Source organism: Fundulus heteroclitus, unplaced genomic scaffold (genome assembly GCF_011125445.2).
Source record: "Fundulus heteroclitus isolate FHET01 unplaced genomic scaffold, MU-UCD_Fhet_4.1 scaffold_245, whole genome shotgun sequence".
Lineage (NCBI taxonomy): Eukaryota > Metazoa > Chordata > Actinopteri > Cyprinodontiformes > Fundulidae > Fundulus > Fundulus heteroclitus.
Window position 1 is genome coordinate 112,962 of NW_023396656.1, and position 14,729 is coordinate 127,690.

Consider the following 14,729-nt stretch of genomic DNA (forward strand, 5'->3'; position numbering starts at 1 on the left):
TATTACTGTAAATATCTTACTCATAGCTCCCTTAATTTTTAAGGGGTACGGGAGCAGCATATAGTTTTCACAACCCTAGAGCACTTCTTGCAGCAATAGATGGTAATGTTTACTCCTTGGTCCATGTTGGTCAGTATGAATTACCAAGTATACGTTGCACCTGACTATAAATAGCAGAAGCAACCAAACTATGAAAAAAGTGTGAAATTTAGGTTGGTTTTACTTTACGAAGCAGGATTTACCCACCTCTGGGTTGAACAGCTTTCACAATTATTTGCAATGAATACCAGGGGAATTCTTCAACATGTGAATAGAAACCTGTGACTTGTCAACCCTCCAGACCACTCAAGTCGTCTGGTTCCAGCCTGCTCTGCATTCCCAGAACCAGAAACAAACACGGAAAAGCAGCGTTAACTGAAACATCTTTTGATTAAGTTTGTAGTCCATTTTATTTAAACCTGCTGCTACTGTTCCACTGCAATGTGCTTTCCTCTATGTGTTTTCTTTTCTGATGTTCTGTTCATGTTCAGCACTTTGAATTCTCTTGTTACTGAGATGTGTTACAAATAAACTTGCTAAAAAAGTTTTAACCCAGAAAAAAACTAACCGCCTAACCAGGTGAGCCTTTATTTGCCTGTTTTCAGCCCATTTCCTACCCCCAATGGGCCCCATACGTTAGCTTGTTAGCTTGATGATTCCTTTGCTAGTTTCCTATTAGACCCAATCCACCAACAAACAGGGAATTTATGAGAATTAGGCTGGTTAATAATTCCCTGTATAATAAAGCGTGTCATAAAGCATTCAGGCCTTTGAGTTTTGATCATGCATAATTATAATGTATCCAACAATATTAATGATATTATAATAAAGTATTTTATATTCTTTTAGCTATAAACAACTACATGTTTTCAGTAATGTCAGACACTGATCATTTTTAGTTCAGAGTCAATAATATATTTTAATAAGACCAAAGACCAGTCAAAACTTTAAACTTTTATTTTTCAGGTCAAAATGACAGAATACAAAATGTTTTCTATCCAAATATATATAAAAAAAACATTTGATTGTACCAAATGAAGCACTTCTTGCTTGTTTTTACATGTAACCATGTGAATAACCAGGGTGGGCTGGGACAGCTTTGGGTTTGATCAGCCGGATGATCTCGATTCGACGGGGATCCCAGACGCAGTTCTCCTCCAGGCCGCTCTGCACCATCCCACAGTTGGGCGGCACCCAGGCGGTGTCAAATCCGTGATAATGCCAGGTCTTCTGCAGAGGGTGAGTCTGGTAATTGATGGCTTTCACCTTCCCCACGTTCACCTTTACCACGATGACCACCCTGTCCTCTTCAGGATGATCAATAGGATAGTGACTGGCTTTCTGCAGGTCTCTGCTGAGGTAGACCCCAGGACCAAGCATCCCATCTTTAGATTGATGGAAACCTGTCCTAAGGATCTGCTGAGCACGTGCCCGGGTGGTGCCGTGATACATGATGTAGGTCCGGTGGTCATTCGGCTGCAGGGTAAGCAGTCGAATTACTCCAGGAGGAAGGACAAAGTCCTCTTCAGCCCACTCTAACCTGAACCAGCTCATGTTGGTGTCGGAATGCCTAGAAAGGAGAAGGAGGTGAAACGTTTAAGATTAAATGTAGTCTTGTATGTTTTACTGTTAAGGCAATGCCAAAATACTTTTTATATTCTTTGGGTTTCTCAAACTCAGAGACCGATTTAATTATTGTCCTATTTTACAATAATGTTGCTCCTGAAAAAAAAAAACACATTAAAGTTACAATTAAATTGGGCTCTTGGTTCATTCTTCTCTGTTTCATTTTCTATGGTCTCTGATTGATTTCTTTCCAGTGTTTCTGTGTGGTTCCTGTTCATTAGTCTCCCCCCTCAGCCCCATCTTCTCTCATTGGTCTTATTTTCCTCCTAATTACTTCCCCCTGTTTTGCTCTTCTCTGCTCTCCCCCCTGTATATAAGCTTGCTGGTCATTGTTATTGCTGGTTTTCTTCCATTAGAAGAAACATGGCCCAATGTTCTTTGCCTCCGTTCTCCATGCTCCTCGTGTCTCTGGTTGACTATTTTTCTATGCCTGGTTCCTGAGCTTCCTTACTGATTTCCTTCAGTAAAACCTTTTTTTATTATTATTATTTACCATTCAATCACTGAGCCTGACTTCCGTTCTCCTCTGCATTCGATTCCTTTTCTAAACAAAACACGACACCTCCTCTGTTAACAGGCATTAGCAAACTCAAGTGTTGGTCACATCAAGAATCTTTATTTTAATTTTGCAGCCACAATGAAAGTGTGGTAAAACATTGGCTCTGAATGCTCGCTATAGCTGAACTCCTTGCAGTCCTTAATTACAAAAAAAAACAGAGATCTGTAATTTTATCAAAGTCAGAGTTTGTTGTCCTCTAATGAGAAGGAGAACTGGTGCTTACCTCCTCACTGCAAGTAAAATTTTCTCGAAATTATTGTATTTGTCCTTGATTTTATTACTTGCCAATGACATGAGTATTTGTATTCCTAAAATATTTAGATAAACTGCACTTGAAATAAGATGATGATAAGTTGTTTCTATTTTAAGTGCAAAAATCTTATTCCATTGACGGAATATTTTAGTTACCTGCTCAAGGACAAATACACTAATTTCAAGAACTTTTACTTACTTTTAGTTCCCTTAGCAGTTTTCTAACTAGACAAAACTATTCAGTCCCTAATATAACAGTATCTTTAATGCAAGACAACACACCACAGTTTCTCACCCTCAAGTGTCTGCTGGAAATTTCCAAGGTCCCAGGAAGAGATAAACAATAGCAGTGCACAGGACTAGCTCTGCAGCTGCACAGGAGTGGGTTTAGGCTTCTTTCAAAGTTTTAATTTAAGATCAATTAAGTTGTTTGTGTTTATTCTATCTATGTGTGCAGGACCTGCTGTTTGAGAACACCACAAATTCTCTCCATCATCTGTTGTATAATACCACACTTCACCAGGCGGGTGTTCATTACACAATAACTGATAACACATAACTTTAAGCTATTATTGCCTGAAAATCAGTTAATTTTGATAAAAATGACAAATTTTGTTAATGATTGCCTTTTGCCACATACTGATTCATAGCCAAGCCAAACCTATTATGGAATTACAGCGGGAAGGAGAACATCTGCTCACAAAGGTAAAAGAGAGACATGTTGGTCTTTTGTGTGCCGAGCCAACAAAGTTATAAACCAATAACCTGAATTTCAATTAATATCAGGCTTTGGCAAAAGCTTTAGTTTTCCTCCCATTGTGTATTTGAGTTAGTACCCCTGCTTCAGGCTGTATAACACTAGAAAGAAGCGAAAACTGCTAAACACACTGAAAAAAGTGTTAAAATTCAACTTTTATTTATCTAACTATGGATTTGATGGCAGTAGATATTAAGTACATACATTTAAAGTAATTTTCATGAGTTAAAAAAAAACTTTGAAAATACTACAAAATTATTCTTAAACGGTTCAGTAACTTTATTACTGGTTTTCAGAATATAAATAAATAAAATAGTTTTATCACACATTAAATTTGTTTACATTTTTGGATTTGATCTTACGAAAGTGAATGATAACATCCCTTCTTTGTTTAAACGAGCCCAGAAAATGTTCCAGGAAACGGCATTGATAACTGCTGACCAAACTCTTTCGCTTTTTAAAGAACATATTGTCTCTAAGTTGAATCAAATTTTGCTTAAATTCTAACAAAATCACAAATTTCTGCAGATTTTAACTTCTTTTTAACTTGTTGGAAAAAGTTCACCATTACAAACTTTATAAACACAAACATCAATCTGTTCTCTGATCTTTCAGGAAATTCACGGTTAATTTTAAAAGTCCCCTGATCATATTTTCTGATTAATTTCAGCCTTTTAGAGAAGTTTTAAAGTTTTTGTCCTCCTGACCTACCTCCGTCTGCGTCCGTCTCAGAGTGCAGGCGGGATGTCTTCCCGCTTCTTATAAATACCATCTGGAGGAAACTCTAAATATGGACATTTCAGGTTTCACTTTTGTTTCTCCTTTTGCCAACTTAGATGTGGTCGCCCCAGCTGTAGATTTCACATCTGCCAGTTGGTAGTTTCACAGATAAGATGGGGATCTTAAGGACTTACCAGGTTTCTTTTTACCAGTTGAGTTTGAATGTTTCCGGTGTGCAGCAGCAGAGGATCTACAGAGCCCCTGAAAGACAAGTGAAAGACTTTTAGTTTTGAAAGGCTTATTTTTTTAAGTGTTTGTTCTTGTAATACTTTGTTTTGCAATTAGAGGCCCTGAAGTAAAAACCACAGACCTTCACCAACAGCTGTATTCTTTAACTCCATAGTCAGAGGCCTGGGCCTTAAAGGCTGTCTGAATTCAGCACAACAGTCCGAAGTTCCTTTCCGCCCCACGATAGAGTTCTTACTGTTGACCCCATGAAAGGTGAAGGAACAGGAGGTACGAGCTAGGAGCTGTAATGAGATAAAGATAAATTATCTTAAGTTATTCTGAACTTATTCTGAGGCAAGCTGACCTGAGTGCGCATATGCACCAGACGTAAACGTGACGTATTTACACGTTGTTCAGTGTTGGAAATAACGTGGTGAAGAGAAACTGTCCCAATACAACCTTAGTATTGAAAACATTAAAAGATCTTTAAAGTTTGTATTTGTTTAGTAACATTTCAACCATAATTAAAAAAAAGTCCAGCCTGGGCGCTCAAAAGACGAGCAAACTCACACACCAAAGCTTCTTTTACAATTTTTTTTTTTTGTTCAGCAAAAACGGAAGTTCTTCTTCTTCTGTGTTTTTTTTGGGAAATTTGATAACTGAGCATGTCTGAGTGGTTTGATTCTGAATAAAGCCGGGTGGATGTAAATGCACATTATGATCGTATTAATTGATCATGTGCCCATATAAACGGTACAAGTTTTGTGCATCTCAACATGTCTATTGTCCAATTTTCTAAATTTGTTTTTGCTCAGTAAAATAAGATACAATGAAGACACAAAAAACTGTGTATTTGTTGGCCATGGTGTGTTGTAATCATATCAAGCCTGTATATTTATGAACAATGTAGAATTAGCTACAGTGGTGATTAAGGATATTTGTAGGACAAATAACATCATGACTGCTCTTTCTTGGGACCACGACTATTTTTTCCAGATAATAAATGCCCATCTTAAATTGTCACAATAATTTAGACATGGGTATATTAAATAGAAAGATAACAATTTCAATATGAATGTTTTATTGATTGTTATGTATTTCTCATTTACAACAGCTAAATACAGACTAATTTAACTTTTTCTCTCCACCAACATATCGCAAAAAAAGAAAGAAAAGAGAAATCTTGGTCTTTTCTTTCGTAATTTGTTGGTGGAGAAAAAAAAACACTTAGAAATCTAAACCAAGATGTTTTTTCCGCTTTCTTATTTGAGGTTATAAACTGTTTAATTTTCCCTGAGTCTGTGGTTAAACTTGCTGTTTACCAGTGAAAATCCTTCAACATGAAGGAGCTGGAGCAGTTTAGCCTCAAGGAATTGAGAAACAAGATATGGCGAGTGAACGATCCAAAGACACCTGCAGCAGGAAATGCTGCCAAAGGCTCTGCAAAGGAGTGACTTTAGAGAGGGGGTGAACAAGTATGCATGCTGACGTTTCATGTTATTGTCCTTTTTGTTCTTTGTTTCTGTTAGAATTGGCCTTTTGTGATTGTGTCTAAAGTTACATTAGTCATTTACTGGTTACTGGCTGTGTTTATTTTAGATATATATTGGTTAGTCTATGTGGTAATATTCATTTGTATATTTTAAAGTATTTGATGGAAACTTCCTTTATATTGAAAACAAAACTCTCAGCACTGACACAATCTTCTGAGAGCTGAGAAACAGCAGGAATGTTCAAGGTCTCCTCTCCTATCTGTAGGTCTGTTGCTACACACACACACACACACACACACACACACACACACACACACACACACACACACACACATTCTTTTACTATCACCTTGTGTCCAGCAGTCGCTCCGCTATACCAACCAGATCCAAAATGTTCATTGTGATTTAAATGGCCGTATTTCTTTTCATTAGTGTAGATAAGAGGAAAATCTTTAAATAATCCTTGCTTAATAAGCCCCCTAGGCAAACAGCTGGTTAGGCTCCATAATGTGTTTATTTTGTCATAAAGATGTTTTAACAACTGGTAAAAATGGGGAAGTTTTCTTGTTATTTGCCTTTAAGAGGAGGGATATTAAACCTCATGAAGCTCTACCTCCTGTATTTGTATTATAACCATCAATTTACCATTGTTAGTTAATATAATGCGTCTTTATGCTAACTTGACAGTTTGTAACCTTTGTGTTGCTTTGTTGATGTCTGCCAGTGTGTCAGAGTCCAGCTGCATCCTAATTATTTGATTCTTATCTGTGCTAAAAAACAGTTTATCATAATCAGCTATATGGCAAGATATGAGACATGGTTCACACTCTTAGAGTACACAGACGTTGAGTATAGACTTTAGATGGTTTCAGCATATCAGTACATTAACCCCCCCACCCCCAAGAAACAAAGTGCTTTGGGCTGGGTTTGAAAGCCCAAAATGGGAAATTACAACAGGTGCAGGGATGTCCCATGTCTGTCGTGTTTGACAAAAACAAATTCAGAAGCCTCTAGGCTCTTTGCTTCAAACAATGGAGTGCTAGACATGGACTGCCAACAGAGTCCACCAGAGGAAAAAAGAACGTGGATAAAAATGTGGGGAGTGAAGCTTTTGCAAAAACTCAGCTGAGTCTGAAAATCATGCTATTTAATGTTTAACAAATTTCATTTTATCTACTTTTTATGCATTTTATTTGCCTTAATGATTATCGTCTTGTCGCTCTGACCCCCGCCATCATGAAGTGCTTCGAGATGATCCTCCTTAACTACATCAAGGACGCCATCCCTACTGGCCTGGACAGTCTGCAGTTTGCCTACATGGAGAATCGCTCCACAGAGGATGATGTCTCGTTAGCAGTGCACTCAGCTCAGACTCACCTTCAGCAGCTCAACATCTATGTAATGATGCTCTTCATGAACTTCAGCTCAACATTCAACACCATGCTACCAGACTTGCTGGCTCTGAAGCTCCACAACATGGATTATCCACACCTCTCTGCTCCTGGATCAATGACTTCCTCACCAACAGACCCCAGGTGGTGAGGAAAGGGAAACACACATCTGCTCCACTGATCCTCAACACTGAAACGCTGCAGGGTTGTGTCCTCTGCCCTGCTCTCTTCACCCACGACTGTTCTGCTATCCAACCCACAATCACGATGGTGAAGTTCAGGAATGACACCACTGTAATGGGTCTCACTTCCAACAATGGTGAGAACCACCACACAGGAGGTCAGCAATCTCACACAGTGGTGCTCCAGGAACAACCTGATCTTGAACACCAGCAAAACCAAGGAGGTTCTAATGGACTACAGGAAGTCCAGGAGGACCAAACACACTCCTATCTGCATACAGGGGGAGGTGGTGCAGTGTGTAAACAGTCTCCTACACTGTAAACACCTTCCATCTGCTGAAGAAGGCGCATCAACAGCTCTTCTTCAAGAAACTGAAACGGACCGGACTAAACAGCTAAAAACAATTATAGAGCTACAATAGAAAGCATTTTCTGTCTCAGCATAACTGTACGGTATGGGCGCTGCACAGTGCAGGACAGGAAGGATTTAGCACAGGCCCACGGGATTGTGGGATGACATCTGCAGGATTTGGACACAGTTTATGCCCCACGAGTCCAGAGAACAGCTAGACGCATCTCCAACGAACCCACCCATCTGGGCAATGCACTATTTCCCCCTCTCCCATCAGGCAAACTTTTCAGAAACATCATATCCAAGTCATTAGGCAGATGATCGTTCACACTGAGCCTGGTTCTGGTTCTGCTGGAGGTTCTCCTCCCTGTTAAAGGGGAGTTTTCCTCTCCACTGTCGCTTCATGCATGCTCAGTATGAGGGATTGCTGCAAAGCCACCAACAATGCAGACGACTGTCCACTGTGGCTCTACGCTCTTTCAGGAGGAGTGAATGCTGCTTGGAGAGACTTGATGCAACCTGCTGGGTTTCCTTAGAGAGGAAACTTTCTCACCAACCTGGAGGATCTGATGGAGTCTGACTTTGGAAAGAGCCTTGAGATGACATGTGTTGTGAATTAGTGCTATATAAATAACATTTTATTGAGATTAATTATTTTCAGTAATGCCAGAAACTGATATATTTTAATTTAAGATCTTTTATTTTTCTGGTCAAAATGACAAAGATTACAAAAGGGATTTTATCCAAATATATTTGATTGTACAAAATGAAGAAATGATTGCTTGTTTTTACTTGTAACCATATAAATAAAAAGGCAGGACTGGGACAGCTCTGGGTGTGATCAGCTCAATGATCCTGATTCTACGGGGATCCCAGACGCAGTTCTCCTCCAGGCCGCTCGGCACCATCCGATTGCCGGGCGGCACCCAGGCGGTGTCGTATTGATTCTGATGCCAGGTCTTCTGCATAGGGTGATTCTTCTGATTGATGGCTTTCACCTTCCCCACGTTGACCATTACCTTGATGACCACCTTGTCCTCTTCAGGGTGATTAATAGGGTAGCGACTGGCTTTCTGCAGGTCTCTGCTGAGGTAGACCCCTCGACCAAGCATCCCATCTTCAGATTGACGGAAACCAGTACAAAGGATCTGCTGAGCACACGCTCGGCTGGTGCCGTGATACATGATGTAGGTCTGGTGGTCATCCGGCTGCGGGGTAAGCAGTGGAATTACTCCAGGAGGAAGGACAAAGTCCTTTTCAGCCCACTGTAACCAGCTCATGTTGGTGTCGGAATGCCTAGAAAGGAGAAGGAGGTTAACATTACAATTTAGTCTTTTGTTTTATTGTCATAGGGAATGCCAAAGTAGTTTTCATATTCTTTAGTTTTCTCAAAGTCAAAGACTGTTTTAATTATTGTCCTATATTATTAGAATGTTTCTCCTGAAAAAAAACCAAGATAAGTTACAATTAATTGCCACTAAATAGTTCAACCCTGCCCTCTGCAGACACAAGTTGGATAGATTTATAAGCATTGTGTTAACTTAATTTATGTTGTGAAATTTGACCAAATATTACTAATATCAGAACTCTATGCTGGTGCACTGACAAGTCTGTTACGATCCACAAGCTCCCCTTGAAAAGATTTCTTTCATGTCTCAGTTTTTTCTCTGCTGTTTCTGTTCTCTAGATGTAGCCATTTTAGAGCAAATGTTTGTGAATGGGTTCTTAGTTCATTCTTGCTCTTTGTACATTTTGCATGTTCTCTGTTTTTTTTCTTTCCTGGGTTTCTGTGTCTTTGCTCTGTTTCTGTTCATTACTCTCCCCTCCTCAGCCCCCACAGGTTTCACTGATCTCAGTTGTTCCTCATTTTCCACATGATTACTCTCCTCTGTTTTGCATTTCTCTCTGCTCTCCTCACTGCATATAAGCTTCCTGGTCGTTGTTTATTGGTGGTTTCTTCCATTAGCGTTCCCCATGTTTATTGCCTCCGTTCTCCGCCATGCTCCTCTTCTCTCATCATGACCATTTTTTTCATGCCCAGACAGAAAGCTCAGAAAACTTAGTTTTGAAAGACCAAGCTGCAGTCAGACACAATACAAGTCAATTCAGAAAAATTTACTTTATGTTTTTAGACACTCTGAATCCGGTGAATTCTCAACCGATTTCCAGATAAATCAACTGACTCAAACCGTCACCCTTTTAGGGGCTACATGGGACAAATTGATTGAATTAAATGATTGTCTAACTTAATAAATAACTTTGATTTTGTATTGAAAGTAAGCAAACTTCCAGAGGAAGCCCGACTTTTACTCCGCTTATGGGTGCGCAAATAATAGGATACTAGGAACCATATCCTGGCGAATTATCTTCCATAAGTAAGATTTTATGACAGATAATCCTCGTGCTTTACAGTTGCAGTTTCACCGGCATAAACACAATATGTGCTAATGGGTTGCAGGGATGGAAGCAGAGAAAAGTACATTAAACACCAAAAACAAACAAAATGGTCCTAAATTACTGGATAGACATGATTTATGTCTATCTAATATATTATACAGTATTTTTGGGTTTGCTATGATTTTGTAATGTATTTGATTCTAAGATGCGTTATTAGGTTTTTTGTTGAATCTTTTTTTCCCCCAGATCGTGGTTTGTATTATATTATTTTTAAATGCTGTTATGAGCACCTTTGCTCTCACCTGTCTGTATATAGTTTTGCTCCTATGTAGATAAGTGCTGTGGACTGTAGATCGGTGACTACATATATATTTATTTATTTATTTATTTATACATATTTATATATATATATATATATATATATATATATATATATATATATATATATATATATATATATATATATATATATATATATATATATATATATAGATATATATATATATATATAGATATATATATATATATATATATGAAAGAGAGAGATTTATGTGTGTATAATTTAGGTGTATATTAGATTACTATGTAACTGCAAAATATGTAAGTGCGTGTACATTTTTCATCCAGTTTGACTTCAGTTTAAATAGTTTTGGTTCTGAATAAATATGTGTAATCTGTCTGAAAGGTCACAAGCATTGTGAACATATGATTAAAATGAGATCTGAGCTGCCTCCTATTCATTTTGACAGCAGCTGTCTGATCTGTGGTCTGACCCAAGATGGCCGCCCTGTAGGCACGTCAGTCTAGCAGCCGGCAGCGTCCAATGGGGCGTCTACGTATATGACGTCTACGGTGAGAGCCCCTCTCCAGCTGTAATTGGCTAGCATGTTGTCTTCAGTCGTTGATTTGATTGGTTGAATTGTTTGATTGGCACATCAAACATAGTACTAACAGAACGATGGCCACTCCGAGGTAAAAAAAATAAATAAAAAAAAGTACAGCTTCCGCCCAATGCCCGCCCGCTCTGAAAAAAATAATTTTGGTCTCCAAAACGGGGTGCGCACGCCCCCGCCTGTATCCGCCATTGTACACTGATTATATTTCCTGATTGAATTCAGCCTCTAAGAGCCATTTTAAAGTTTGTGTCATCCTGACTTACCTCTGCCTCCGTCCGTCTCAGAGTGCAGGCGGGAAGTCGTCCCGCTTATATACCTTCAGGAGGAAACGCCAAATATGGAGGCATCTTGTTTCACTTTGGTTTCTCCTCTGTCCGCCCAGCTGTAACGTCACTTCCACTTCTGGCAGTTGATAATAGGGTGTTTTCACTGACGTCACTGGCCAACTTCCGGTCCGCCATATTGGGTGGCACACTTCCTTATCTCTAGTTGTCTTACACGTATTATCGTATCGCGAATGGATAAGTACGCCAGCACGCTAGAGCGACCAGATAAGGACGTATATCTGAGGAAATGTTCCGTGATCGACCATATGGACCCGTATGCCCTCCACGGTGCCTTGTTTAGCCGTAATCCAGATGATCGGCCAAATGTAGAGCACGGCGACATAGTGCATTACCTGGTGTTCGGTGAAAACCCTCTGCACACTCTTGAGGAAATGAGAGCTTACAAGGATCTAGAGGCTCACAACCAGTTCACATCTGGTTATGTACATCAAGGAAATCGCCATCATACGTGGACGGGTGAGTTTTAATAAGATGGTAAAAATGTAAACAATCCGACGCAAATGTGTTGCACCGCCCGCCGGCGGCGGGCGGTGCGCGAAGGCGCTTGGCTGCAAGGCCGATCGACGCCGCTCGCGGCTTTAATTATTTAAGCAGAACAATGACCAGTGCAAAATTAAGTTGTATTTACCGTATTGGCGCCGGTAGGAGCTGCAGATCATAAAGCCAGCAAACAGTGGGAACACAGCAACTCGTTCAAAGGTAAGCTGCGTTCAGACGGGCTCTGGCCCATGCTAGTTTAGTAGCTGCTAACCGCCAGTGCTAACAACCACTCGCGCATGTAATGTACTTTTAACTTGCTGCTATGTGTTTCAAACGTTTAGAACACACTCTCATTGACATCGGGATACTGTGGAAAGTTATGTTCGGTCTTACAGCCGCGATCCAAGCGAGCCGACGATCTCTTTATCTCTGTAACTCGTTCAAAGGTAAGCTGCGCTCAGCCGGCTCTGGCGCATGCTAACCGTTAGCGCTAACAACCACTCGCGCATGTAATGTACTTTTAACTTGCTGCTATGTGTTTCAAACGTTTAGAACACACTCTCATTGACATCGGGATACTGTGGAAAGTTATGTTCGGTCTTACAGCCGCGATCCAAGCGAGCCGACGATCTCTTTATCTCTGTAACTCGTTCAAAGGTAAGCTGCGCTCAGCCGGCTCTGGCGCATGCTAACCGTTAGCGCTAACAACCACTCGCGCATGTAATGTACTTTTAACTTGCTGCTATGTGTTTCAAACGTTTAGAACACACTCTCATTGACATCGGGATACTGTGGAAAGTTATGTTCGGTCTTACAGCCGCGATCCAAGCGAGCCGACGACTCTTTGTTATCGCTAACAGTTGTTCTCCGTGGTTGCGCCTCCAGGCAGGAAAGCGGTGGAAAATTAATCTGTTTCTATGTTTTTCCCATGGCGATCATGTGTTGCGCTGTTACAGCCCACAATACAGCAACGGTTTACCATGGTTGAAATCAAGTTAAGGTGAAATTAATCAAATTAAAACACGGCTGAGAGAGGGAGTACAGTATGCGGTAGTAATAGGCAGTAGAGGCGGCGGAGGCAGTCAACACGACAGCTGCGGAAAGTCATAACGCCCAAGCCCTATTATTAATATATTCTTCTTATATGTTTTAAATACTTAACAGTTAATTACCTGTGACAAAGTGAGCACCGCAGACTCTGGCGTATTCCAGCTTAACACCGTCCAAATCGGACCTGGATATCCGTGTCAGCCATAGGTGACAGCGTTGTTCAGACAGCTGTTTTTTTTTTTCACACTGATTCACTATTACGGCATAGTAGGCGATAGAAAGAGCATTGTTCTCCACCTCCACGGGCCGTGCAACCAACCATTAAACACGTTTTCCCCATTGTTCACTTCCAATACTGCCTAAGGCGTCATACAATGCAGGTCAACGGTGCGAAACGACTGCCACCCAATATGGCGGACGCGCTGAGTAGTCACGTGAGCGTGACGTCAGCTGAAAACCCCCTATTTCACAGGTAAATGGAGGCCCTTATGGACTTTCCAGATTTCTTATCAACAGTTGGAGGAGTTTTAATGTTTCTGACCTGCAGCAGCAGAGGAGTCTGCTATAAGTAAATGAATAAAAAAAAAAAAACTTGCAGCAAGTCCTGTCTTTCCGATTTCAGGTGGATTTTCATTTTCTATGAATTATGCCAACGTCCTGCTCCTAAAAAAATAAAATAAAAATCTGCCATGATTACTGAAACCGGGCTTCTGAGGTTACAAGTAAATGTTTGAGCGCGTGTGGTTTAAGAAAACCTGTTAAATTGAGTTAGCTACACGCCTGAGATCAACACACACACACACACACACACACACACGCACACACACACACACACACACACACACACACACACACACACACACACACACACACACACACACACACACACACACACACACACACACACACTTTTCTGCTATATTCCCCTGAATGAATGTATGCAGAAGCTGGCCTAACCGCAGTATTTCCATAGAGTCAATTACATTGTGTCTAAGTTCAGCCAATTGTATGGAGTGTGCTCGGCCCAAGAAGATTAAAATCTGTTGTAGGTAAAATGAAACCCTTCACATCAATATCTCTTCACGAACGGCAACCTGTCCAGGTCAAGTTTGTGAAACTGTGCAGTTCAAGTCCAGCACCTTTAAAGCAAAACACCCATGCATGGTCCTGTTCAGAATGTTCTCTTGATTCTCATGTTGATGTCCCTCACAGTCAACCTTCATTCCTCAATTTCTTCTTTAAACTGTTATTCTTTTACTATTAGCAGACACTCCGCTATCCCAACCAGATCCAAAATGATTTAAATGGCCGTATTTGTTTTCCTCACCAACAGACCCCAGGTGGTGAGGATAGGGATACACACATCTGCTCCACTGATCCTCAACACTGGAACACCGCAGGGTTGTGTCCTCAGCCCCGCTATTTGCAATAAACATGCACTCTTGTTTTTTGGGGAATATCGAATTACACATTCCTGTGAATGAAGCCTTAAGACCACTGCACAAAAATTGCTACATTGCTAAAAATTCATAGGAGGGATTAATTCATGTAACTTCAGTCGTTCACATCATTCGCAAAGCTGCTGATATCAGACTTCTTGGACTTTGATACAAACTTACATGCTCTAATGTTCTGTCTGTGTGTCATGTTATCCGTGTACATCCTACACTCACCGACTTTTATTTGGTACACCTTGCTAGTACTGGGTTGGACTGTGTATGTCAGGTTTGGTGACTGTTCAGTTTGGGGTGGTATTGTATTGTATTATCACAACCATGCCCACCACTACTTCACACTCATCACAGTGCAGTGGTTATCTTGTACCTTTATTGTTAAATGTTTTTTCCACTCAACTTTCCTTATTATCTGTAAGCCATAATAAACAATTAAGGGAAATAACCTCACTAAAAACACCATGCTGTGTGCAATGAATCCACATGAGTTACACTGAATTACTGAA

The 14,729-nt window shown here is 40.3% G+C and overlaps 1 protein-coding gene across 1 annotated transcript; it reads right to left on the bottom strand.

Moving 5' to 3' along the window:
- Positions 1–985: 985 nt before the first annotated feature.
- On the bottom strand, positions 986–11,263 carry LOC118559162. Its single transcript, XM_036129883.1, has 3 exons — positions 11,156–11,263; positions 8,446–8,895; positions 986–1,555 (listed from the first exon to the last, which is right to left on the bottom strand). Exons 2-3 carry the CDS (start codon positions 8,877–8,879, stop codon positions 1,096–1,098), a joined length of 894 nt encoding a protein of 297 aa, XP_035985776.1. The 5' UTR covers positions 8,880–8,895; positions 11,156–11,263; the 3' UTR covers positions 986–1,095.
- Between the last annotated feature and the right edge of the window lie 3,466 nt (positions 11,264–14,729).